Source organism: Mus caroli, chromosome X, assembly GCF_900094665.2.
Source record: "Mus caroli chromosome X, CAROLI_EIJ_v1.1, whole genome shotgun sequence".
NCBI classification, from domain to species: Eukaryota; Metazoa; Chordata; class Mammalia; order Rodentia; family Muridae; genus Mus; species Mus caroli.
Window position 1 is genome coordinate 128,665,822 of NC_034589.1, and position 26,221 is coordinate 128,692,042.

Consider the following 26,221-nt stretch of genomic DNA (forward strand, 5'->3'; position numbering starts at 1 on the left):
CAATATAGGGGAATGCCAGGGCCAAAAGAATGGGAATGGGTGGGTAGGGAAGTGGGGGGCGCTATGGGGAACTTTTGGGATAGCATTGGAAATGTAATTGAGGAAAATATATAATAAAAATATTAAAAAAAAAAGAGTAACGAAAGTCATTAAATCCCAGCACTGTGAATGCTGGAACATATAGCTCCTATTTTTGTACCGTGATTGTAATGATCATCACATTATCCATAGGAACATTATCATTCAGTAGGTGTGATTTTTTTTTTTCTGTTCAATAATTTATGTTATCTGAAAAGAGGGATGATATCTCGCTTCCTTTGTCCTCCTATCACACAGTAATTACCCTTAACTCACTCATCTTAAACATCTCCATTATCCCTACCAGGAAAAATGAAAACAAAAGACTGTTTCCTAGTCACCAGTGAAACAAAATAATCGTGGGCCAAGTTGAGAAAATGACAAAGATGGATTTTACTAACTCTGTTGACAACACTTCTCAAATTAATTCAGCACTCCAGGACTAGACATCAGTTCTGTGCTGTGTCTAAATCTGCTTATATTTATCTATGCATCAGAAACCTATCATAACAAAAACAATTTTAAATCTTAGAATTACATTCAGAATCTAATAGAAATGTACTTTGTCAAGTCTTGATCATCTTTGTGAACACAGGGCAGATGGTAGCATTGGTAATTCCAGACTAATTTATATTTGTCGTTGTTCAATTTTAGATTGATGCTAAGAAGAGAATAGCTCTGGTTTATGGCTGAAAGGGACTTGCAGATCATTTATTCTATCCTTGACATTTTGCAAAGAAGGAGCAGAGACCCAAGGAGATCATGTGTCAAAATTCTAATAGTTTCTCAACTATAACGGGCTGTCTTTTCATAATTAAAAAATTCGGTAATAATATGTTTGCACAGAAAGAACTGTCTGCATCTAACTGGACAAAGAGCTTCCTAGAGAATAATCGCCACTTATGTATATGTTATTCATTTTCATCTATCCAGATCTAGCCTCACATCTACTTATAATTAATGAGAAAAAGCACAATAGAAGCTCCTACAATGGGAGATTCCTCTTAGCTTTAGTCCCATTGAGTGGGAGTGGGGGAAAGAGGACTTCATTTAGGCTTCTGGACAATAGGAAAAGATAGGGGGAATACGCTCTTTATAATTGGAGTATAGAAAATTGAAAGAGAACCCCCCTACTTCTTTCTTACTGCCAAATTGATTCACAGAATCTCAATTCTAACAGGATCCTCAGTCATAATTCTCATAATATAATGTATTTGCTCTATGAACTAAGTAGGATGCTATGAAGCAGTTAGAAACATAACGACATTTAACAAAAACAATTTCTATGGGAAAATGTTGTCTTAATAGTTAAGTTACTATATTTTAAAGATATAAATTAGAGTGCCTAAACATGTCTAACAAATTTAGACATATCTGTTCATATTTATAAGAGTGAAAACAAAGTACCAGGATCTGTTTAATTATGTAGAAATTAAGCCCTGAATAACATTGAGAGTCATTTATTTTACCCTCCTGGGAATAACCACAAAAACCTCACAACTGTAAATATTTACTAAATATTCACTGTCCCACTAATCATGCCTAAGGACTTCATATCTCTAGAGGGCAGATAAGGAGTACTCTGGAGAACAGGAGAATGTGACTAATTAAAAGAGCCACAGAGGGCTAATTTCCTATGAAATCTTGGCTGTCTAAATCAAAAGGGCAGGGACCATACCTGTTCAGTAGCATCAGCAGGATGCGCCAGTGAATTCAGGTAAACAACGATGTCCTTGAGATCCTGAGACATCCTTTTCAGCTCAGCATCTATAATTTCTGCCAATCTGTAACTGCAAAGAGAAGTGAAAGAGAGTAACAAGAGATGTTTCTCATGTCTACTGTTACTGACATATAGAGATGAAATTGTCAACTAGATATGTCTCGACTCCCCTACATTAGTTTCCAGTTATGGCCAAGGACATACAGTCCCACAAATTCAATGTTACCACCATAACCTAAGACTGCAAAGGCAAAGGCTTTAGCCTCTGGCTAAATTTCTGATGAGTGTTACAGCAAAGGAACCCTTTGGTGGAACCAGAATATATGCATAGGACATTTAGATAGATAGAAGACCATTGTTTAGCAATAGTTAGTAAATGTTGAGATTTCTTCAATGATTGAGAATACATAAAGTTTCATAGTAAAGCCTTACATGGTATACTATAGCAAGTAAGAACAGATATTTTGAGAAACAAGCTTCACAACAATAAAAGTTAGTAGATACATATAAGTTTAGTTGCAAACTAATCAGTGGCCTGAATTCTCAAATACTCTACCCAAACTGTTTATGAGACAGACAGAGCAGGGAGCAGGGAAGTGATGGAGAAAGGTTGCTTGCTTGCTTGCTTGCTTTAGTCTGCTCTATTGATACGTTTATAAGAATTAAAAGCAAAGAGAAGATGTTTTAACCTTATTATCTATAAAATTAAAACACTCATTCAGATTCCTTGGTAACTATCCATTGCTTTCTGTGCCAAATCATTCCTATGTAACTGGTTGTCTAACTGTTGAAAATCCTGGTGAATGTATTAGAGTACAAAAGAGCAATTGGAAAGGAGTTAATGTTTCTAAGGTTTTCTTCCCCAAATCTACAGTTAATATATTCTAAACACACGGTTTAAAAAAACCTATAGAATAAAGTTGAACACGGTGAGACATTCCTTGTAATCACAGCACTTGCAAAGTATTGATAGGATGGTGAGGCTTTTCAGGCCAGCCTTGGCAGAAAGAAACAATGTGTGTGTGTGTGTGTGTGTGTGTGTGTGTGTGTGTGTATACATAGGCATGCATGTGTGTTTCGCAGAAACAATGCCAAAGAATAGAGCAAAGAAAGACGTAAAAAAAGGAAAGAGAAAGGAAACACAGAAACAGGACTAGAAATAAAATTGAGGTCAGTACAAATTAGCCATACTTACCCACATTTAAAATTCTTACAAAAACGTCAAGTGCAAGCCTTATAACAAATAAGTTCAGCAGAATGCCTGCAAAGGCTCAGCTGGGCACTGTGATATGTGCCTGCAGCTCCTGCTACTCACAATGATAAGGTGACAGAATCACTTTAACCCAGAAGTTTGACATAAGCCTGGGCAAAACCGCTAAGAACCTGTCTTAAAAACCAAGAAAAAAAAATCCAAAGCATAAAGGCCCCATCTCAATTCACTAACAAGCCACTGACAAAGTGAGCCCAAGTTACTCGCAATTTAGATTATGTAGTATGGTCACACAACGTCTCTTAATGCTTTCTAAAGTGGCCTGATTATCAAATCACAGGTCCAGGGACAGAGTTACCATGGGAACCCTGACAGCGAACAGACACAAAGTAAAAACTGAACAGTACACAAATAAAACATACCTAGCCTGAAACCCTGACAAAAATCACTCCATTTTTGAAAGCCATAGTTCATCCTCAAATTACCAGTCTGTCTTTGAAAAATCAAGTAATGTATGCCTAAAACCACTGTATGAATATTAGGTTTAGTTGTGCCAATATGAGGCCAGAAATATTCCATAATACTATGACATCACAAGTAAGCTTTGTATTTCCACTTTGAGAATATACTTGACAAATACAAAAACTTTATAGTCGACAAGCATGAGCTTGAGATTAATAATAGTGAATGAAACGCTATAAAACAAAGCTGCCAGAATGATTTCTTCATTTGCAAACATCCGTTAAAGATAAACATGCTACAGTCAAACAAGCTGATAAATACCAACTAGAACTTGCCCTTTTCTACCAATATTTATTTTCTGCTTTGTGATTCAAGTTCTCCCTCCTTCTGCCCAACTCTTCCATCTTTATGTAGTTACTTACATCATCTCATACTCCTTATTCACATACATCATATTAAGAGGACCATTCTGCTCCTTCAAAAGCTCCTCTATAGGAGTCAACATTTGTTCCAGTTCCTTCTGCTGGAACAGGATAATATCCAATTCTTGTTCCAACCTGAATAAAACAAGCCAACAGAAGGGCGAATACAAGCAATTTTGGGTAACAAATTAAATGCCAATAAATAGCAAGGGAAAAAAAAAACAGAACAAAAGTATCTTGAGTTTTTCAATCAAAGATATCAAGGGTCTTACCTGCTCTGATCAATTTTCACTCTTTCCACTTCGTTGTACAAAAGAGCAAGCTTTAAAGAGAAATAGGAACAAAATTATGTTGATATTCAAATTTTCTCAGAAATTTTAGAATAATATACATTTTCTCAAACATCACTCAACTACCAAACACTTACTTCCTAATTCAGAGAGCATATTAATTCAGGAAAATGTTTTTAAGGTACTCATCAATATTGCAGCAGGAAACTCAAGTCTATTCTCATGTGCTTAGCTGAAAGTTCTTGTACAATACAGGGAGAGTAATGAGAATATCTTCTTACCTCATTACCAGACTCAAGCAGGGCTTGGTTCCAAAGATTGAATTGGTTGGCCTGATAAAAATAGTGTTTTTCTTGTTCTTGTAGCTGATAGTTCCAATTGTTCGCCATACTCTCCAGAGGACCATAAGTCATCACAGGAGTTACTATTGAGCTAAAAAAATTTATAAAAATATGATCATATTTATTAAAGTATAATCATGTTTTTTAAACAAGCCTCACAGGAAGACTAGGGGAGAAAAGCCTGTGGGGAGATTCTCCAATCTGCTGTAAATTATAACATGGAAAGATGATTTTAAAACATCCAGTTGAATTCTCTGAAAATTATCCTAAGCAAACTAGAGCAAATTAATATTTCTTAAGATGGCTACTAAATCAAAATATAAAGAGCTAAGTCAAGGCCACAATCTGCTTCTGCTTTCCGTGCTGTCAGCACAGCGTGATGGAGGCTCCAGAAACTACCCATCTAAGTCAAAGTGTGCTTCACAAAAGACAAGGCATCCCTTAGCCACAAGGAACGGTGCAGAACTCCACCTCCCCTGCTGATTGTATTAAAAGTTGATCTTCCATATTCTGTGATCAGGACAACTTGGGCAAACTCTGACTCTAGCAGGGATAGTATCAGTGGAGCTCAATGGGGGAAGTAATAGGTTAATACTTTACTGGCAGATCCATGTAGCAGTCTAATTTCCTACTGGGGTAATAATGGGGACATATAATGTCAGGGTAAAGCTGAATCCTCTCTCAGAAGCAACAAGATTTAGTAAGAGTGGGTAAATCTGCAGGCCTCTCCATTTGCTCTGGTAGCACAGGGACCCAGTAGGGAATCTAACCTCTAAAGACTGAACACTCTAAGACAAATTCAGATTATTAAGGTCTCCCATTTCCTCTGCTCTGGAAGTCAATTAAGACTTGGTGGGGAGTTTAACCTGCTTGCCAGTGGGCAAAACCAAAAGTGGAGGCCAATCAAAGAAGGACTATCCTCTTTCTTCCATGAGCCTTGTGTCAGCAAGGCCCAGTAGAGGGCCAAGCCACCATTATATAACAGAGTATACTTAAGGCCAAACAAGTAGCATAAAAGTAAAGTAGTTGGTATTTTTGCATCCTCTGTCAGCATGGTACAAGTAGTTGAAATTTTGCCTACCCTTATATCAACTAAGTATTGAGTTAGCTCATCACTTGTCTCTTCCTCTAGAGCTCCTGGCCCCATCTGCATGCTGGGCTTACATTCCTACAAGAGCTAGTGACTTGGTGTGATACACTGTCCCACTTTCATGGTGAATGAGTCAGCAGAGCTCAGAGTTGAACTTCCACACCACCTGTGTGCAGTGATGCAGTATGACTCAGGGTTCCATTTTTGCTAGGTTGCTGGGGGGCAAGGTTCAATGGGAAGCGAAACATAAAAGCCCACTCACTCTTCGCACTACATCTCAACAGAGGGGCTATCTAATGAAAATGAAGAAGCTACAGATAGGACCCAAACACTCCTAAAATAATTGATAAATGCCCATGACACAATAAAAATGATCCATATCAAGAACTAGGAAAATCACCACTCCAAAGAGAAGAGGTTAGGAACGCAGATAAAAGCATTAAGAGATATCAGATGTTGGGAACTGTCTGAAAGGAATATTAAAGCAGCCACTAAAAAATGTCTGAAGAGGGCAATTTTTAATCCTCTTGAAATTAAAAAATAAAAAACCCAAAGAAATGGGGATTATAAAAAAATCAAGTAGAAAATAAACAACTAAAAAATAAAATAACTGGAATAATAAGCCCTCCTGAAGGGTTTGACACTAGAGTAAACTTACTGGCAGGTAATTTAAATGTACAGAACAACAAAGAGAAGGCAGACAAATGAAAGCAATCCTCCAGGGCCCAGGAGGACAGTAAGAAATGAGATAAAAGTATATGCAAGTTCCAGAAGAAGAGAATGGGCCTGAAAAATTATTGGGAAGGAAAGTTGCTAACATCCTGAATTCAGGAAAAGTCATAAGCATGTCAATTTAAGAGGGTAAACAAACCGAACTAGGATGGCTCACAAAAATCCATGGTGTTAGACAGTTGGGATAGCCACTATGGTATGGAAAGGGCTCTAGAAAAATCCACGGTGAGACAGAGTAATTGGACTCCTGAAAGGTCAACACACACACACACACACTTAAAATTGGGGAAGCAAAAAAAAAAAAAAAAACTAGACAGAAACAAAAAAATGTGCTTCAAATAGAAGAGCTATTGAATGCTAGCTGGCTGGCTTCTCATCTGAAATTTATAGGTTAGGAAGAAGTTGCACGCTTGCAAAGTAAGGAAGAAGGAAAACAATGTGTTCATCATGACCTTCGTAGCTTCACAAATGAAGAGGAAATAAAGATTTCTTACACAAGTGAACAACTAAGGTACGGCATTGCACACAAATCTACCCTTGAAGATTAACTCCGCAGAAAGGAAATGGCAAGTCTTAGAAGGTCGCCTTGAAATGGCGAAGCACCATTCAGTAGATTTCTTAGACTCTATTTGTCCGTGGGAATGAAAAACACAGCCTTCTGTGGTGTTGCGGTCAATGTGCACGGAATAAATACTTGCAACAACAACACAACAAGATAAAAAACAATTAGGAAAAGTAAGTTACAGGTTTCTCTACTTGAGCCAAAGTGGTGAAAAGTCAATACAAATAGACTGTTTTAAGTTATTTATGCATATGTTAATATCCACAGCAACCAGTAACAATTTATATGAAATAAGTTTTTAAAACACCATATATATAACAAGGTAAAACTCCCTAAAATTCTCCATTAATCACAGTTAGATTAAAAACAAGGAGAAACAGAACACAAGTGAAAACTAACAATGAAATAACCAAACAGAGTCAAGCTCTGACAGTCAATAACCACTTCAGCGCTAAATGGGCTAACTATAGCAAATACAATACAGGGATTGATACTGCAGTTTAAAAACATCCAACAATATATGGCCTACACGGAATCACTCCAAAAATATGGAAAGTCTAAAGGTAAAAGAATTGAAGGTGCAAAAGTATTTACTATTTTTTAAAAGAAAAGATTATGTTCCTATAGTATAGGTTACATTACAGAACAACCAAAAATTACCATATGCAAAGACAAGGGAAGTGACAGACTAATAAAGAAGTCAAGGTACAAGGAGAGAGCTGCCAATCCAAATGTATATGCAGCCAAACAGTAAAGCCTCCAAGCCAGTAAGAAAAGGATACAGCATAGAATTGGAAACGAGAGGAGGGAACTGTTTAGGGGGAGGAAGGGACTACTAACAAGAAATGTGGGAAGGGGGGAAGAAACCTGGGATGATGTGTATGTATGGAAATGTTTCAGTGATGACTGTTTCTTTGTGTGGTAATACTTTAAAAAAATAACAATAAAGGGCACTAGAATTTTCTCAAAAGAAAAACTGATAAAACTAAAGAGAGAAAATAAGATAGATCCAAAATTATTCGGTTGACAACTTCACAAGGCTACTTTCCAACAACCAAAGGAACTACTAGACTAAGGCAAAACTCCAAAATCTTTACATATAATAATAGAAATACATAGAACATACACTTGATAAGATAAAAGAAAACAATATTTAGGTTTCCATGGAACAGTCTGTAACACAGCCCATTCCCTCGCACACAAGAAAAAAATTGTAAACAAATATAAACTAGCTAAAATCATATGGAGCATGTTCACTGACTATAACTAATTCAAGAAGAAAGGAAGATAATCTCAGAACACTTGGAAATTAAGCAACATGCTTCCAAATAATCCACTGTTCAAAATGAAATCAGAGCATAATGAAAGATGTGGGCCGCAGGAAAAGCAGCACAGAGGCTATTTATAGCAGTGCAGGCTGAAGTGAGAAGAAAACGCCTCAAATCAATAGTCTAAGATCAGCCGTTAAGAAACTAGCAAAAGAAAATGAACCCAATACAATCAGGAGAAAAGAATCAGCAGTGGATAACAGTGAACCTGGAAACAGGCAAGTTTTACAGATTAATCAATGAAACAAACGCTGGTTCTTTAGAGAAATATCAATAAAAAATTCATATAAGAAAGACACAGGTCACCCGTATCAGAAATGAAACAAGAACACCTCTCCAACGTAACAAAGACAATAAGGGAGGTGAGCACAGGCAACTGGATGTTCATGAATTCTGGACTTGTTCCTTTAAAATCACACACTACTGAAGCTCATTAAAGAGGAAGTAGAAAAAAAAAGGTGAACTAGACAGTCTGGCTGATTCTGGATCCATTAAATAAGTTGGTTTTTAATTTAAAGGAGTCTGCATGCGATGTATCTGGGCACAGAAGTTTTCATTAAAGAAACATTTAATGAGTCGGCACCAACTTAACCATTTCTTTGAGAAAAACAGAAGTAAGAAGACCTCCCAGAGCATTTTATAGGTTGGAAAGTTGGTACTGATTCATTGAATGCTATTATTCTGTTATCAAAACTTAAGAGTAAAAATCCAAATCCACATGCATACATACAAATACATATATAAAAATACAAAAATATGTAAAATAGATATCATTGTATCAGAGCCAGCCAGGATGGAGAGTGTAAGGGACAGAGGTAACAGATGACTGAATATAAGGTCATAGCAGGGTAGCTTCACACAGCGACTCCCAGCAGTTATGACAGCATACACAAGGCCTGAGCAAGCCCAAACCAGTCCAAACCTCAGCATAGAAAGGGGAGGTAGGCATGAAGTCCCACCCTTGTCTAGGCTGTGGGGAGAAACCCAGTAAGTTTTCTTCAAGAGTGTAGCTGAAGGAAACCCACACATCCAATAATATATAGTCAGGATAGATTGGACTTCTTGATGGGCGTTAAAAGCAAAGAAAGGAGAACCAAAAGTCGGGTGAGTATGACTCGGGTGGATCTGGGAGGAGCTGGAGGAGAGGATGAATATGGATCAAAACACACTGTATTACATTCTCAAAGAACGGAGAAAAAATAACGATGTACAACATCAACAGACATTAGAATTCAAACCACAATAATTCCACTTCACATCTCTAAGACCGGCAATAAACAATGTCACATTGCCACTACTGAGCAAGTAAAAATGGACCGTTTGGGTAACTGACACACTACTGGTAAGTATACCAGAATGACATGACCACTTTGGGAAAGTGTCAGGCACCTAAAAATAATAAATACACAAATGTCACGCTGACAAGCACCTACATGCCTAGACATTTACCCAAGATACAAAGGATTTCAGTTCATAAAGGAACAGGTACACAAATGTTCATACCAATAGCCCCAAACATGGAATTAACCTAGATGCCTATCAACACATCTATGCTTAAATGAACTTCATTATACCCAGCATGTAATACCACTCAGAAAAAAAAGAACAAACTTTTATGTGAAACTGAAGGAATATGTTTAATGAAAAAAAAAAGAAAGGCCAATTCTTAGAAGACATATATGCTGTGGCTCACCTATTTAGCATTTTAAAAATATTATAAATATGTTAATGAAGAACAGATTAATTACTACCCAGTTAATGAAAGGAGAGATATACTTATAAAAGGGCACCATGTAGAATCCTTGTGGTGACAGAACTATGTTTTGGATTTACTTTTACTTATTTTACTTACTATAAATAAAAATATTTATATTTTTATTATATTGTATATTTTTAAAATTATGTTTATATTTACTTGTACTTTTTTATGCACATGTATCTGCGTGAATGTGTGCACAGGTGTACAGGTGCCCATGGAGATCAGAAGAGGGTGTTGGAAACCCTGGAGCTGGATGCTGAGGTTCAAACACTAGTCCTGCAGATTAGCAGCGAGTCTTTTTAGCTGCTGAACTTTCTCTCCAGCTCCCTATGTTGTATCTTGACTGAATCAATGTCAATATTCTAGCTAGTTCTACCCTATAGTAACACAAGATTCTGTCATTGTAGTAACTGTGCAAAGGACACACAGGATGTTTCATATAACATACAAGTTTATGTAAATTCTTGAGTTCAACTGCTTGAATATTTTTGGTGTGGCACACACATTACAAAGTGTGCGACCATTAAAGGATTACCTGATCTCAATGTGTTTCAGTCTTCTATAAAACAGGACCTCAAAATAGTATCTATTTCATAGGATAATTATGAGTATTAAACGATATGATGGTCTTAAAGCATTGTCATCTTGCTAAACATGCAGAGTTGCACAATAAATTATAGCTATTAGTAGTACTAGTAATGACTATATTGTAACGGTATTACAGAAGCAAGTTGACTGTTCACTTTCCAGAGCTACATTTAAAAGAAAATCCTTCCCTGTTCCTTCAACTGATTTATAAAATACTAGTTTAAAGCTACCCATGCAATTATGCCTATGAAGTGATAAAATACAACAGAAAATTTCAAATAGACAAGCTTACTTCACAGTCATGGTAGAAGGCATAGAAGCCACATTGATCAAGCCAGTGTTATTCAGCCAAGGTGATGCAGGTGGTCTCACATACAGGTTGAAGCCACTTGTAATCGTGGTAGTGGTGTTGGTGGTAACCGTAGTAGTGGTAGTCGTTGAGGTTGTGGCTAGAAAATAAAATAGTGTTGGTGAGAATGTATAGTGTTAGTAAGGAATGAGAAATTTGCCTCAGTCATTCAAGATTTTAAAAAAGTGGGGGGGAGGAGCCCTTGTTAATGAGGATTTGAAATCAAAGCCATGGATTTGAACCCAACATTGTTGTAATGTGAAGTGATATACTGCACGTCAGGCATCTAAATTAACCTCAGTGCTGAAAATGAAAACTCCTGGAGAGATTCATTAAAATATAAAACAACTTAAGGAGCTCTATAACCATTAAGGGAATTCAATCAATTTTCAAAATTCTTCCCATAAATATTGAAAACACCAGACCCAGATGGCCTCACTGGTAAGTTTTACTAAACTTTCAAAGAAGAAAAATAATTGCAATGTACACAAAAAAATCTCTGTACATGTTTTGCATAATAACATGAGTGTATTTGAGAAATTAATTCGTACAAGTGAAATTGCTAAATCAAGAGGCTGGTATGCTTTAAATCTTAATGTATGTTGTGAAAGAACTCCACCAAAGTGATTTTGAAAAAACTGGGGTCTCGTCGATAGAGAAAACTAAGTACCCGATTGTCTACATCTTAGTTTACACTAGGCATGCATCTTTGCCAACCTCATCAACACAAAGCCTCCTGAAGTTTTCCTTACATCCAAAAGTTCTTTTATAACTTTGTTGTTGGATTCTGTCTAGAATCCTTGCCCTCTCATAGACTAAATCTGAATAAACATCCTAGTTTAAGTCCTATGTTTCCTATGTGTGTTGCTGACATCTACTCATAATTTCATAACTTTAATAGCACTATTGATCCTTACTCTCTGCCAAGCATATAAAGAACAATGCAGGAAAATTATGGCTGGTGGGGATTGGGAATGTATTATTTTCTTCTTTTTGATTCTCTGTAGTTTTCAAATGTTCTTGGCAATTGAATGATTCTAGTGTAACCCCCCCCAAATTGTAATAAATATTACTTGTACACAATGGTTTATGTTAGTCTAGCTTTCTGAATTAGCAATATGTTCAGGTTAATGGCTGTACTATATAACCACAGAAATCATGGTGCCTGCTAAATGCACACACTAGTCTAAGAGAGCCCAATCTACTCCATTCCTGCTGCAGGACCAAGCTAAAGACAGCCCTGCTTTATTCCAGGAAACTGTCTGTTGCTCCTTGTTCATAGTACATCTGGTCAGCAATGAGGGTGTGAAGTACAGGAAGCTGCCCCATATGCCACTAGCTTAAGAGAGGACCCAATGAAATAATAATAATAATAATAATAATAATAATAATAATAATAATAATAAGGCTCTAGTTAGACATAGGATAGATCAGAATCTCATAGTCAACAGTTGAGTGACATGAAAGAATCAAACCCTGTGTAGAAATATAGGAACACATGCAGAAACATGGAACCAGATGAAACGTAAATGGAAAGTGAATCATATGCCAAAAATGGAAGGAAAAAAAAAAACCAACTTTAAGCAGGAGGAGGGGAGAAGACTGACAGCTGAAGAACAAAACCTAGAATAAAGGGGTCACAAACATGTCGAAATTAGGAACAAGACAAAATACAAAGTCAGAAAAAGCAGGAGAGAAACCAGCGAGAAACTTGAAAAAAAAAATCTAGATCAAAGGAGAACCAGTGAATGACCTGCATGCGATACTTGATGGAGGCAATCCCCAAGGACGAAGCATGAACTTTTCTTAAGTTCCACTTTCACTGCAGTAACAGCACCACGCAAAGTCTGCATGAAATTTTCCTAAAACTCACTATCCCTTTGGGCTGAAGGAACCTTTTGGTAATACTGCATCCCTTGTATTAGCCCTTGTGAGGGAGAAATGAGCAACACACAGAAGGCTGTGTCCAATCACAAAGGATTCTCGGGGTTAGTATCAATAATACTGGGAGCTTGCAGATAGGATCCCAAGTTGTGTTCTGGATAGCCAGATAGCACCATTTTCTTCTTGAAAACACTAGTAATTATATATCCAAGAAAGGAAAGTAAAATGATTCCTAGGGAAAGAGGAGATCTTGTCCAGAGGAGATCTTCTAATACAGTAACTTGAATTTCTGACCTGGACAGATAAACACAGACAGAGACCTAAGAGGAATGATAAATCTCATGGCTGAAAGTGAAGCTTGGCAGGTTTTGTTTGTTTGTTTGTTTGTTTGTTTTTGTCAACTTAAAACTAAACAGAGATATCTGGGAAGAGGAAGCCACAACTGAGGGACTGCCTCCATCAGGATGGCCTGCAACTATGTGTGCGTCAGCATTTTCATTATTGGTAATTGATGAAGGAGAGCCTAGCACAGAGTGGGAAGTGCCACCCCTCCGCAGGTGGGTCTCAACAGGAGCCTGAGAGCAACTGAGTAAGCAGTGGTTCTGCTTCAGTTCCTGCTTCCAGGTTCCTGCCTTGAGCTCCTGTAAGCAAAGCTTTTCCTTCCCCAACTTGCTATGGGTCTGTGTTTTGTCACAGTGATACAGAAAGCAAACTAGAACAGATAAAATGGTCTCCTTCTTACAGAAAGCAGATAACCTAACATATGTTTTATATGTATGGGATTAAGTCTGGAAGAAAAAAAACAAGCCAAAATTGTCTTCCTGAGGATATGTTATATGTGTATATGCGTGCATGTGTACATATATATATGATTTTTATAATAAAAAAGCAACCATCTTCAGCATTTGCCAAAACATGAGTAACTAGAAAAAGCAAAATATCTGATGAATGATACCTTACAGAAGTAATAGCTGCCAACCGAAATGGAAAAGAATCTTGAATATTATTATAATGGGAGGATTACTTTTTCATAACTTTTTGTACAATATTTTTAATTAATTTCCCACACTTTTTAAAGACATAAACTAGTTCTGGCATATTTGAATAACAGTAGTACTACAGTTAGTACCAAAAGAAGTAATGAATTTCAGACTTTCTTTCTTCTTCTTCTTCTTTCTTCCTCCTCCTCCTCCTTCTTCGGTTTTTGAGACAAGGTTTCTCTGTGTAGCCCTGGCTGTCCTGGAACTCACTCTGTAGACCAGGCTGGCCTCGAACTCAGAAATCCGCCTGCCTCTGCCTCCCGAGTGCTGGGATTAAAGGGGTGCGCCACTACTGCCTTGCGAATTTCAGACTTCTAATAGACAAAAATCAGCTGAGCATGTGCATAACAATACACTATAGGAAGATTCTAACATTTATTATGCTTTTGAATTTGTCACAAACACAATAAGGATTTCTTCTATTCAGGTGTACTTGGAGAGCTTCCTTTCTTATTCTTTATAGTTATCTTAAAACACCACAGTGTTAGTGAAATAGATGCTAAAATGTGTCATTATAAGCTATATTTACTGTGCTGGTGTGAATGAGATTAGCCTCTATAGGCTCCTATATGATTGACTACTTGATTCTTGGTTGGTGGAATAGTTTGAAAAGAATTAAGAGGTGTGGCCTAGTTGGAGAGGTGTGTCACTGTGGTGGGCTTTGGGGTTTTCAAAAGGCCATATGATTCTCAGTTGGTGTTCTCTCTGCCTTGTGGCTGTAAATCATTTGTAAGCTCCCAGCCACTGTGCCAGTGTCATGACTGCCTGCCTGCTGCCATGTTCCCTGCCACCATGCTCATGGACTCTAGGTCTCTGAAAATCCAAGTAAACCCTAATAGACTCTCTGTTTGATTTGTTTTCTCTTTTGCTAAATACTGTGTGTGTGTGTGTTTATGTGTGTGTGCTATTTGAGACTCTTTCTTTTCTATAAGCTGCCTTGGAAATAGTTTCTTACCACAGCAATTTAAAGGTAATTAAGATATTGATAATAATAATAATAATAATAATAATAAACATCATATAGCCATAATAATGAGCTTTATGCAAAGCTACTACTGATCTCAACAGTGGTCGATGAATTCAAACATAGTGATTATTTATAAGATACAGGGAACCTATAGCTTTTCTTGGTATAGTGAGTTAAGTGGACTCATGGAAAATAACAGTAATTTCTTTAAAATGAGTAGAACTTACATGAGAGTTCCTGAGAAGCCATGGAGGCAGGAACATACGGCATTGAAGGAAACATCTTAGTCCTCAAAGTCTCAGTGGTATCCACAGAGTAGATCCTGAAGTAGACCTAAAAGTCAGAGTAACAAGTAAAATATAACTCTCCAAAAGCAAAACACCAGTACAAGAGTCAGTGACATGGGGGGAAGAAAAACAGAGAATGGAAAAAGCAAGAACTACAAATGAAACGTCTTAAAGGAAAAAAAAAATTAGTAAAAGCCTTATTTGGGTTTTTTTGGGGGGGGGTTAATTTTTTTATTAGATATTTTCTTCATTTACATTTCAGATGTTATCCCCCTTTGCCAGTTTCCTCCCCGAAAGTTCCCTATGCCCTCCCCCCCACCCCCCGCCATGCTCCCCAACCCACCCACTCCTGCTTCCTGGTACTGGCAAGAGCCTTATTTTGAAAATGCTCCTCAGTGCTGCCTGCTATGAGCCTTCTATGAGAAGCAAGCCCTCCCTGAAAGTTCAGTGTAAGAACTTCTGTGAAATGGTTTGAAGCTGGTGAGTGTGGCTTTTAAAAATTGTAAACTGCTGGAAATTGCCCTAAGCGTATACAGTGAGTGAGGAAATACTTCTTCAGGAACATCTACTAAGTCCAGGGATCTCACAGTGATGCTCTGCATATGGCATATGAGCCAGAACTCACTGCCCTTCCTCCCATCCCCTTGCTTGACTGTGTACAAGTAACACCCCAGATAAGAGTGGCTTAGGAGACTGGATGCCCTCTGGCTCCGACTATGTCAGGGACACCGACTTTCCATGAGAAAGCCAGCAGCCAGCATTCTCACCACCTCCAACAGTGATGGGAAGGGCAGAATTCCTGGCGAGGACAGCCAAAGCTTTGGGAGCGTGTTTCTTTTAGCCATTTCCCATTCCTAGGCTAGAAACTCCAGGATACAGAGGGTTGAGAATAGTAGGGATCCAGTCATCACACTCTGATTCCCTTGTCTAAACTTCTTTGCAGGTTTAAGTTTCCCCAAGTGAAAAGGCGATCAAGATCAACAGGCTGTTACTACTGCCCAGCACCTAAAGTCCCCAATCAATGAAAGATTTTTGCCCCAGAGCTAACAGCTGCTCCTAAGAACAGAGAGCTCCCCAACTGTCCCACAAAGAATGCCTTTATGTAAAACAGATCGTGAAGTAGTTCCGGTTGAAGGATTCCCTTTTATAAGATGAAGATTGGGTGGTAAGCAATTAAAAGGTGTCAGGTAGCTTTATGATAACAAGAAGTTGTCTCACTCCTTCGGTCTACCAGAGATAATAAGGAAGAATTAAGCACTGATCTAGCTATAGCATGAACAAATCTTGGGACTAGTAAGCTAAATGAAGAAAATAGACATAGAAGGCAATGTGTTCTATAATTTCAATCATATGAATTATCCAGAATAGGCAAAGCCATTGACAGAAAGTGTGTTAGTGGTTGGCAGGAGCTGCAGGGTGGAAGGGGTTGGGGTTAATGGAGGGTGACCACTAACTGGGCCCAGGGTTTCTTTTAGGGGGAATGAAAATGTCCTCAAGTTACATGCTGGTGACGGTTGTATACTCTGTGGCTATAATAAAAACCACTGAATTGAACAATTTCAAAAGAGTGAATTGCAAGATGTGAATTATATGTCAATTATACTGTTATTAAAAAACACATTATCATCTCAGGAGAAGGAAAAAACAGCATTTGACAAAAATGCAGTGCCCTTTCATGATAAAAACACTTAACGAACCAGAAAGAGAAGAGAACATCCTCAGCTCTTACTAATGATTTTTAATAACATGAAATAGCAAGGCTATTTATTCTGTTATATGTTTGTTGTAAATACTCTCCTACCCCAGTTTGTCAATGACTTTTAATTTTCTTACTACGTTAATAAGTGGCCAAATCGTTGTGTCATTTTTTTCCCTTCATGGTCTAATCTAGGACTCATACCATATTTTAAAAGGCCTTCCCTTTTAAACACGAGAAAGTGATCAATCTAATTTTTAAGAGAAAAGTACAAACTGTACCTACGTTGAGAGAAATTTCACATAGCAGATGACAAGAACTCAAAAACTACTAACACATTCTATTAAGGACATCAAGAAAACAAAACAAAACAAAACAAAACAAAACAAAACCAACCAGCTTCATGGATTCCTAATCCATGAAGTAGCATGGCTTCTGTGGAAGACAGGTGGTCAACGTTTTAAATATGACAAAGGTATCTACCATCTGAGATGCAAATACTTGCGGAGATGTAGCCACAAAGAATGCACTTTATGGCACAGAACTATATACCTAGAAGTGGACAACTGCATACTTAAAGTGACAAAGAGTTTGTTTGTTTTGTTTGTTTGTTTGTTTAGGTTTTGTTCTTGTTTTGGTTATTTTTGTTCTTTCAGAGCCAGAATTTCTCTGTGGAGCCTTGTCTGTCCTGGAACTCACCCTGTAGACTAGGCTTGTCTCAAACTCAGAGATCCACCTGTCCCTACCTCCTGAGATTAAAGGCGTGTGCTATCACTGCCCATGCTAATTTTTTAATGTATAGTTTACCACGGTAAATATGTAAGATGTTCTTGTGTCCTTGTGAAATACCACATAAAATGATATCTAAGGCTGGAGAGGTGGTTAAGCTGGAGAAGATGTTAGGCACCAACCATAAACACCTGAGTTCCATATCCAGGATCCACATGGTGGGGTGGGGCATTTGGTAGGACAGAATGTCCACTTATCTTTACACAGGTATTATGATGTGCACATATACACACAAATAAATAAATGCAACAAAATGGTATCCACTACATTACTGTTAGTATCCGCAAAAAGAGGAAGCTAATATATCAAATGCCAAGGGGGTAGATATACAAATTATAGTACATCCAGAATATGGAATACTATGATAATATGAGAAATATACTAAAGAATTTCTCAATAATGCAAAAGATTTCAAATAAGTGTAGTATCAAACTTACAAGTTGAAAAAGCAAGATACACACTGGTATCTAGACTATATTATCTATGTCTAAAAAAGATGGAAGTTTGGGACCCCTGGGATGGCTCAGTGTCACAAGACAATGCAAGCCTGACAACCTGAGCTCTGTCCCTGGAGTCCACTCAAAGGCAGAAAGAGATAACTGATCCAAGAAAAGTTGCCCTCTGAACTTTATATGTAAGCCATGACTTGTGTGACAAGCCCATCTCTGTCTATCTACCTATTTCTCTCCCCCTTCTCTCTCTCTCTCTCTCTCTCTCTCTCTCTCTCTCACACACACACACACACACACACACACACACACATGCACACATATGAATAATAACTACAATAATCATAATTTGTAAAGGTGGGAGGCTAAGAACAAAGATTTTGTCACTGAAAAGGCTCTGGAAGGAGGAACACAGTGACAGTGGTTAGCAGCTGGGTATGGAAAACAGAGAGGGGTGCAGTGCATGGAAGCATAGTATATCTATTTATAGAATTTATAGTTTTATTTTGAGACCATTAGCCTATATTATTTACGAATTAGAAATAAGTACATGTTCTTGTAGCCAGTGTGGGAAACATTACTTTCACAGTTTCATATTCACCTACGCCTTTAAAATATTTATACACTCTATTTTCCACCTGTAATTCATGCAATATTTCTTATGATTAATATTCTAGGCAAACAACACTTACCCAGCTATTACAATTCATTTATTTATTATTTTAGCCTCCCCCCTTACGGATTTGAAATGTCAGCTTCGTACGCACGGGTTTGTTTCTCTGCCTTAAAATATTTCACTGATTATTACTTCCTGGGCCAGTTATAGGATAGAATCTCACTGATTATAGCCCTCAAATTATTAATTTTTATATTACCTAACATGTTAAGCTTATGCATTTTGATAATAGTTTTCCCAAAGCATCCCATCCTTACCTGCCTAACCCATCAGGGATGGCCCGTCGCATGCATTTATTCCTCCACTTGAATTTTAGAATCCTCTCAAGTTCTTTGTTCCTTACCTTCTACCCAAAGGAAGCCATGGTTCAACCAGAAGTGCATTAGATTTACAGATTAATTTGAACATAAATTTTGTTTTGATATTACTAAGTCTCTGAATACACTGGTCCTGTTCATTAGTCAATGTATCTTTTATAGGTTTCAGTAAAAATTTGTGGGTTTTTTTTTTCCATCTAAGGCATGCATATTTTCAAAAGTTTATTCCTAGGTATTTTGTAATTTTGGTTGAAACTGTTAATGGGCCTTTTCTCAGCTGTATTTCCCAACAACTACTGCCTAAACATAGTGAAACTATTGATTTTTTTATATTATTTATTTTGTAAATGGCTGTATTACTGAAATCTCTTCACTAGCTCTAATTAAATTGCTACTTGATTTATGCCCATATTTTTAAAATCCTGATCATTTATCGCCAATACTGGCATAATTTCAGTGCCTGTCCTTAAATCACATACCCGAAGATAGCTAAGGAAGCAAATACCATGTAATATGACTTAGTTTTAAGTTAAATGAATCTTACTCCAGAATAGAAAAGGATCTAAGAAACAAAACCTTCTTTTCCTTAATCATAAATAGGATTTCTTCACTTGGCACTATTGATATTTTGCATCTGATTATATTTTGTCAAGGAAGGACATTAAACGAGCTCTACTCAATACATGCCACTCCAAGGACTTTATGTCCTACTACAGCCCTACTTACACATCCATGTTTACTGCTGCTCTATTCACAAGATAGGAAACTGAATATACATATCCATTGTCTTGGTTAAGGTTTCTATTGCTGTGAAGACACACCACAACCATGGCAACTCTTATAAATAAAGACATTTAATTGGGGCTGGCTTTCAATTCTGAGGTTTAGTCTATTGTCATGGTGGGAATCATGGTGGCATGCAGGCAGATATGGTGCTGTAGAAGAAGCCAAGAGCTCTATATCTGCATCAGCAGGCAGCAAAAAGAGAGAATGATTCTGGGCCTGGCTTGAGCATCTGAAGCCTTAAAACCAGACCCCAGTGACACACTTCCTCCCACAAGGCCACACCTCCTAATAGTGCTGCTCTCTCTGAGAATATGGGGGGCCATTTTCATTCAAAGTACCACATCAATCAACTGACAAATGGATAAGGAAAATGCAGTATACACAATGGAATATGAGTTAGATATAAAAAATATTAAAAGTATGAAACTTACAGAGAAATGGATAGTACTGGATAAGATATATATATATATATATATATATATATATATATATATATATATANANANNNGAGAGAGAGAGAGAGAGAGAGAGAGAGAGAGAGAGAGAAAAGTTGAGAAGGGGGGTCCTGTTGGAGGGGTCCAGGGAAATGTGGAGGGGAGAAATGTAAGTGGCTATGCTCAAAATACATTGTATATGTAGACAAAATTCTTTTAAATATATTATATATATATATGTATATATATATATATATATATATATATATATATATATAATTTTTAAAAGCCTCTGCATCAAATGAAAAATGTGGCCAACCCTCATAGCCTAGGAGACAACAGTCCCTAGGGGAGGGAATACTGTTGTTTAGCTAAATTGACATAGCATCACACTGCCTTCTAAATATCTGTTTATACCCATAGACAAACGTTACTCTCAGCCTTAGTCAGCCAAGCCTCTTTTTCTGGTGAACATCAGAGGCTTTGTTCACCAGAAACAAAGTGAACAAAGCTTCATCATGGCTGCACATGAATGCTCAACCTGAAACCAGATAGTAAAGCTCAGAAGTAGAGACAGAATAAAAAAAAAAGAGTAAGAGCCAGAAAACAGAGAAAATGTTGCTAAATGTTATCTTCTATGCAAGACACAGCCATTGCAATCATGAGTGCCCAACAGGTGTGGATCTGTGCACTGGATCTACACAAGAATGGACCCATGACATGTCAGGAAGGATGGAGGAGGCACTCAAGAGACCTTAACCCTTATTGCACAGCTATCTGTTCCTGGGAGATCCAGGGAGGGAGGGGATAGTCACCGTATTTAGTTGTGTACCCACTGGTAACCCCAGCAGGTTCCAGTTAACAGTTCTAATCCCACACAGATAATCCTGATGATAGCAAATGGATCACAGACCAAATTAAAAGCCATGAATCTGAAAAGGAGACTGGTAGCTGGGAGGAAGGGTTGGTTGTAACAGGAAGGAGATAAGAAAGGCTAGGGAGAAAGTAATCAGAAGTGATAGAGGTATGAAATTATCAAAGTACAAGTTAAGTCAGGGAGGGTTGGTACCCATGTGGGACTTTCCTTCTCAGAGGAGAAGGGGAAGAGGCAGTGGGGGAAGGAGGTGTGAGGATGGGACTTAGAGGAGATAACTGAAGCAAGGGCTGCTGCAATTGGGATGTAAAGTGAATAAGTAAATAAAGGGGGGGGAGCAACTGCCTAAAGATGCTGTCATTTTCAGATAAGCTGTTAATAAATTAACTCATGTTTTGTTTCATGTTTAAAACAAAAGTAATATAGGAAAGCAAAAATCAATTTTTAAAACACCCAAATAGTAAATGGGAAAAGGAGGGGATGGGAAAAAACAGACATGGAAAGCAGAACAAATGAAAAAAGAAAGTGTGCTGGCACACATCTGTGATCCCAGCACTTGGGAGATGGAGGCAGGAAGATCAAGAGTTCAAGGTCAGGCTCAGCCACATCATGAACTCAAGGCCAGCCTTGGATACATGAGACTATTTAAAAAAAAAAAAAGAAAAGAAAGGAAAGAAAAAAATGAATATAAAACAAAATCACAGAGAACAAAATAAAAGAAAAAGAAAGAAACGACAAGGCAGGTACGGTAGCACACAGCTTTCATCCTAGCACGGAAGCAGAATTATGAATTCCACTTCAGCCTGGCCTACAAATCAAGGTCCTACTTCAAAAGCAAATAATAAAAAAATATGGAAATGTCAGATTTCAACCCTAGTAGAACAATAATTACAGAACATGTTAAGTGATCTGTGTATACCAATCAAAAGGGAGCCCGATAGAGGGATTTAAAAGCCATGAAGGACCATGTCTATAGTGTATAAGAAATTCATTTCAAAAACAATTACAATGGCAGGCTAAGAATAAAGAGATGAAAAGATGTGTCCCATGCTACATTAATCAACAGACAGAAAGATTCAGTGTATTATTACTAGATAAGTAGACTTCAGATTAAATGAAATTACCAGAGAAAGAATGGAAGGTTACACAATAATTAAGGGTCAATCCTGTGTGGCATCTAGCAGTTCTGTCAATGCACCGAATAATGGAGCTTCAAAACACAAAAGGTAGACATGGAAAATGCAGCAGGAGAAAATGTCTATCTATGTGCAGATTTCAGCACCTCCCTCTTACCAGCTCATAGAACTAGTCAGAGTGTTAGCAAAGATACAAAAGAATTAAAAAAAAATCATTAACCACCAATTTGCAAGTGATGTTTGTAAAACAAAACAAAGCAAAAAAAAAAAAACCACAAAAAACAAAAAACTTTGCCCCAAAATGGTACACATTCTTTTAAATTGTCAAGGTGAAAACAACACACACACAGAGAGAGAGAGAGAGAGAGACAGAGAGACAGAGAGACAGAGACAGAGACACAGAGAGAGACAGAGACAGAGACACAGAGAGAGACAGAAAGAGAGACACAGAGAGAGACAGAGAGAGGCAGAGAGAGACAGAGAGAGAGACAGAGAGAGAGACAGAGAGAGAGTTGTCCAACGGCAATCCAGTCAAACTAGGCATATAGGTCAGGAAACTAGAAAGGAAACCATAAAAGGAGAAAAGAGATTTTATTGGGGAGGAAGAGGTTAGAGGAACAGATATAACAGGAAAGCAGAGAGGGGGGCCTTTGGGAGGAGGAAGTGGACCATCAGGAGGGGGCAGGAGGGCAGAAGAGGACAGGGGAAGAGGAGGATTAACAAGAACAAAGTATGTTTGGAAAACGCTATAATGAAACTCAGTACTTTGCATGCTAATTCTAAAAAAAAACAATAAAACTTAAAACTGAAAGTAATCAATAACAAAAAGATAACGAAATTTCCCAAACACTTGGGAACCAAGCACACTTTAAATAATTGGTGGTTCCGGGAGGAAGAAATTTAAAAATGTGCTGAATTGAATGAAAATTAAAATACATCCTATGAAAATTCAGGGGAAACAAAGCAACCTGGCAGACAAATTTGCAGTGTAAAATGTGGACATTAAAAGACAAGAAAAGCATAATCAATAATATAAGTTTCCAACTCAAGAAATGTCAAAACAAACCCAAGGCAAGCAGAAGAAAACACAGGGCAGAAATCAATGACGTTAAACACAAAAGGGACAGGAAAAGAAAACCAGTGCTATAAAGTTCTGATTTGTTAAAATACATCAATAAAATCTAAAGCAGAAGGGGTCACCTCAGTGGGTCCCAGTGCTGGTTACGTTACATAGGCCTAATGACCTGAATGTCCATCTCCAGACACCAAGTAAGAGACAACTGCATGGTGAGCCTCTAAGTGAGACGACACAGGGAGAATTGATCAGAAGCTTGCAGGCCAGCTAGAAATAGCATATGCAGCACTGCCTCTAAGCAGGGTGGAAGGAAACACACTTGAAGTTGTACTGTGACTTCTACACACACTGGACCACACGTAGACTGTCACAGACAAACGTGTGCACACGCACATCATACACCTACATGCACACACTCACAGATGCACGCAGTGTATGTGCATACATAAGCAAGCAAACAAACAAACAAATAAATAATAAAAATTAAAAATCCCATTGAAGAGCAGCACTTCTGTCTTTTGTAAAATCGCATTATGCTAACAGCCAAGCTCCTATACAAAAGTATCCATGTAACAATACATTGTTTTTGTTTTTGTTTTTCTGGCTGAAGAAAGGCATCCATAGACAAGATATATAGATGAGACATTAGCATTGGAGAAGATATTCAACATCATTAGCCATCAGGGAAATTGCAAATTAAAGGCACAATCTGGTATCATTATCTGCAAGGGAATAAAATTTAAAAAGAAAGATAACACCAAATTATAGTGACAATGCAGAGAAACTGGATCACGCACATATTGTTGGTGAGTATGCAAAATGGCATGGCCAACCTGAAATAGTTTGGCAGTTTCTTATAAAACCACATGACCCAGCAATTACATTGCTGGGCATTTGTCCCAAAGAAATGAAGGTTTATGTTTGAAAAATGTACTAAAGTATTCATAGAAGCTTTATTTGTAATAGCAAAAGGGGGATTTTATCATTTGAATGCTCCTGATACAAACCAAGTGGTGGCCCCTTCACTATATCATTACATTTGTCCTTATGAATGGCTTAATGCTATTTTTTTCTAAGAAAGTGTCCATTAAGACAAAATGAGCTTTATGCTCTTCTGTCTGTCTCATGTCCAGTACTGTGACTTTTGCTCTGGGATGTCACAGCATGAAAGTCTTTGTCAGATACAGGGCCGCAGTCTTCTCCATTTTCATAATTGAAGGGAAAGCATTCACTGTGAGTTACCCAGTCTCAAATACTGTGTAACAATGAGCAAATAGTTAAATTGCAATGCATTCCCATGATGGAATAGTATGCAGCAAAAAACAAACAAAAAAACAAGATAAAGAACCAAAGATTTGATGTACAGAACAAACAGGGAATTATTCTAGTAAGCAAAGTAAGTTACTCCCGAAGGATGATATACTATGTAGCTTAATGTATATAATTTTGTATACTGCCAAAGATTTAAAACCATAACCATTTTGAAATGACAATCATTAATATAGAACAGGTTGGTGATTATTAGACTTAGTGAGTTGGAGCAGGAAAAAAGTAGATGCCTTTATAAAAAGGCAAACTGGGGAAGATATCCTTGCAGTGAGGGAGGGAGGTATTTACAAAATGACATCTCATGTACATATGTAAGATGCCAGTACTAGACATAGTATTTTGGGAAGAATATACTACAGTGTTTTCATGAGTAGTTTAGAAGCAGGGTGTGTTGACATACGCCTGCAATTCCAACATTCAGGAGGCAACCTAGCTTATACAGTGAGTTTCAAGTCAGCCTAACAAGGGCTATATAACAAGACCCTATCTTAAAAAAAAGTAATTCATAAAATGTTAATTTTGGCAGATCATAAGTCTTACACATAAACTTTCTGAAGTTTATTTATTATTATTATTATTATTATTATTATTATTATTATTTTGGTTTTTTGAGACAGGGTTTCTCTGCATAGCCCTGGCTGTCCTGGAACTCACTCGGTAGACCAGACTGGGCCTCGAACTCAGAAATCCGCCTGCCTCTGCCTCCTAAGTGCTGGGATTATAGGTGTGTGCCACCACCACCCAGCTTGAAGTTTATTTTTAAAAAGCAAGTTTTAGTTTTAGAAAGAAAATCACAGACCACAAGAAGCATCCCCTTGATAGACTTTCTTGTGTATAGTATTTCATGACCTATGACAAAGTGCTCCTGCATTTACAGTAGTCCTAAGAAAAGGTGACTTTACTATAAGAGGATCAAGGAGAATTGCAGGGAGCATACCCCTGCTTCCAGCAGGCATCAGGTAACTATTAAGCGATATAAATCCAACCACATTTGCCTAGAAGACACTAAATGAGTGTCTCCCCCAAACTCACTCAGGCAGAGAGGCTCATGCCTTCAAAAAGCCTGAGGCAAATGAATTAGCACAATCCCAGGCCAGCCAGAGACACAACATGAGATGCTGCCTCAAAAAAAAAAAAAAAAAGTCATTAATTCTGAAATTCAAGAGGGAAGATCTGCACAAACAGGGTCATTATAATGATGATAAGGCTTTCTCTCTAGAGAGATGCTGAGTAAGTAGCTTCATTGCAGCAAGATCTATGCTTAACACTCAGAACACTTTGGCTCACAATAAATCCAGGGGTCCTGCAGCACAGAATTCAAAGCATCCCATGCCCCCTATGTGAGAGAATGTCAGTTTCTAAGACTGTCTTGGAAGTGAGTGGCACAATTCCAAATATCCCTCCATCTACTCTCTAACCTTACACCTGCTTTCTAAAGATGAACCGGACACAGCCATGAGAAGAACCACAAGCTGTTTTGTTCTCACCCAAAGGACATGCAGTTTCTACTAAGGCAGGGCATGAGAGTGCTCGTGGCACAATCCTGCTGTC

At 37.7% G+C, this 26,221-nt stretch overlaps 1 protein-coding gene across 3 annotated transcripts in view; it reads right to left on the reverse strand.

Moving 5' to 3' along the window:
• The window catches only part of Nup62cl (nucleoporin 62 C-terminal like), a 56,104-nt gene that overhangs the window by 16,895 nt on the left and 12,988 nt on the right, over positions 1-26,221 (reverse strand). For 2 of the 3 annotated variants that reach the window (XM_021153755.2, XM_021153756.1), the window contains exons 2-7: positions 15,050-15,155; positions 10,875-11,031; positions 4,464-4,614; positions 4,165-4,214; positions 3,893-4,027; positions 1,757-1,868 (exon numbers count right to left, since the gene is read on the reverse strand). In XM_021153755.2, coding sequence (XP_021009414.1) covers positions 1,757-1,868; positions 3,893-4,027; positions 4,165-4,214; positions 4,464-4,614; positions 10,875-11,031; positions 15,050-15,104 — 660 coding nt within the window. In that variant the 5' untranslated portion in view covers positions 15,105-15,155. The remainder of the gene's footprint in view (positions 1-1,756; positions 1,869-3,892; positions 4,028-4,164; positions 4,215-4,463; positions 4,615-10,874; positions 11,032-15,049; positions 15,156-26,221) is intronic. The other variant, XM_021153758.2, reaches the window with a different exon arrangement.